Source organism: Vigna radiata, chromosome 9, assembly GCF_000741045.1.
Source record: "Vigna radiata var. radiata cultivar VC1973A chromosome 9, Vradiata_ver6, whole genome shotgun sequence".
Lineage (NCBI taxonomy): Eukaryota > Viridiplantae > Streptophyta > Magnoliopsida > Fabales > Fabaceae > Vigna > Vigna radiata.
In genome coordinates, this window is record NC_028359.1 from 14,283,430 (window position 1) to 14,285,958 (window position 2,529).

Genomic DNA, 2,529 nt, shown 5'->3' on the forward strand with positions numbered 1-2,529 from the left:
TTATTACCAAGCAAATTACACAAATCAGAGTGCAGGTAATCGATTACAAGGTCCAAGTAATCGATTACCACACTGGTTTTGGTTTACAAAGCTGAAGTCGTGCAAGGGTGGCACGACTTTAGCTTTTGGTAATCGATTACAGCTCCAGCGTAATCGATTACAACAGCTTGAAGTCGTTTTTATGTAGCACGACTTCATCACTGTTCATATGAACAGTGTGAAGTCGTGCAATGGTGGCACGACTTCTCTTTTTGAAGTCGTTAGGGGGTAGCACGACTTCCCCATATATGTAATTTTTCCCAGATTTGCCTATTTCCGTAATTATTGGTCAAATTTACCCATTACCGTACAAAAACCGCCAAATTAGCTTCTACGGCAGCTACTTGCATCTTTGATCGCGCAACCATGGCCAGCTCCCAAATCGGGAAACACCGCAGTCAAGACTTCCAAGCCTCAGCATTCTGGAAGTCGCCATATATGCATTCAGGCATTTGAAAATTACCATCATTATATTCCATAATATATTATTATAACGTGTTATTATGCAGGTTTTAATTTAAATACAGGACTGAAGAAAACATCCTTTTCATACTCGTTTGATATCTTCAACTAAGTCTATGGTCTTAACGTCTACTTTATCACGTGATGAGTAAAACGAGAAATTCTTTTCTACAGAAGGACATATCATGGATGTATATCGGTCTCTAAAAGCATTTACAAGCTCATTAGCTATATCTTGGCCAAACGATAACAAGCCTTTAAAGCAGTCACAAACTCATCCGTGACACCCTAACATGAATTTTGATCTCCAAGCAATCAGTCGAGGATCAACCAAATCCTACTTTCTCAGCCGACCAGTCTCAATTATATCTTTGATATTATGTACCACAAGACTTTAAATCAATTATATCTCAACTGAACAATCTCGTTTATATTCTCGATATTATCTTGGCCGTACTACTTCCTAATAAGGATTTTTCAGATGATCAATCAAAGACCGAACAATCTTGCCCATATTTTTATCTTGCAGGTTACAAGACTCTAAAGAGGTCATATTTTTATCAAACGGTCTCGCCTATAATTTTGATACAAGTCACACGACGCTAGAGGCAGCTACAAATTTATCCTAAAATATCTTTTCGTCTTCTGCGATCAATCAAAGACCAACCAGTCATCAATTTTTGATATTAATTGTCTAACCTTGTAAAATGCATTGGTTTGTCTGGCTAGTCTTTTTCTCACTATGTGCGATTCGAGTTTTTATATTTCTTTAATGCAGATGACAGGATCTTACACACAAATCATTTGGCCTATCCGGAAGTTTACCGTTCGGACCATCCACAACCTTGCGGGAAGGTCACTCCCGTCATCTAGAGCAACCTTGCGGGAAGGTCACTCCCGTCGTCCAGCGATCCTGGACGTTAAACACCTTGCGGGATGGTCACTCCCGTCGTCCAGCGATCCTGGACGTTAAACACCTTGCGGNCCTGGACGTTAAACACCTTGCGGGATGGTCACTCCCGTCGTCCAGCGACCCTGGACGTTAAACACCTTGCGGGATGGTCGTTCCCATCGTCTAGCGGGTCTGGACGTTACACACCGAGTTCGGACGCTCATTTACCATCACAAAACATGGACCATCGAGTCCAGACGCCCACTATCAGAAAGCACGGACCACCGAGTCCGGACGCCCACTTACTATCAGAAGACACGGACCACCGAGTCTGGACGCCCACTTATAATCAGAAAACACGGACCACCAAGTCCGAACGCCCAATTTCCTACACTTCTAAAAGTCCTTCAGTCAAGCAAGGCTAAAGCCTTCCATTACCCTCGGACTTGGGGGGATGATGTACGGTAGGATATCTCCAGCGGTNGGTTTCCANACGACCCGTCAACAAGATAATAAATCAGTCAACGCATCACAGGAGTGAATGATATCCAAAAAGAGATATAATCAAATAATATCCAAACAGAGATATCATCAAATAATATCCAAACAGAGATATTATCAAATCATATCCAAAACAGAGATATGTCAAGTAAGTTTGTTTATATTTTATTCTGTTTATATTCTACTAATCTTATATCAAACCAGAGCCTATAAATAAAGGGCTAAGGACTCCAAACAAGGTACGCTGATACTAACGCTGAAATTCTCTCACACTCATACTTTCACATTGAGTTTCCACCCTCTCTCCGTTCTAAGCATCCACTTGCTGAGGATTGAGGGTTTCCCAATACCGACGTCTAACTTGATCGTCGGAGTGCCTGTACAGGTACCACCCCCTTCCCGGGAGAAGATTGGAACTTGACGGACGGTCTGAAGAACGGACGGCGAAGGCAATTGGAGATCTCTCGTCAGAAGGAAGCAGAATCACGCCATCGAGGTTAGTGCTTTCGGTCCCAGAAAATTCCTACCGAAACAACAATAAAACAAGTATTTTTATATTGTGTGACATCCCAATTATATTATAAAGATATATATTATAATAAAGGCATCACCATGAATAATACTAGAAAGCAATT

General features: G+C 41.6%; 1 protein-coding gene across 1 annotated transcript in view; it reads left to right on the top strand.

Annotated features, from left to right (window-relative positions):
* LOC111242487 (TMV resistance protein N-like) overlaps positions 1–1,474 on the top strand; it is a 4,468-nt gene extending 2,994 nt beyond the window's left edge. The window contains exon 5 of the mRNA XM_022785924.1: positions 1,280–1,474. Coding sequence (XP_022641645.1) covers positions 1,280–1,474 — 195 coding nt within the window. The remainder of the gene's footprint in view (positions 1–1,279) is intronic.
* Positions 1,475–2,529: the final 1,055 nt, after the last annotated feature.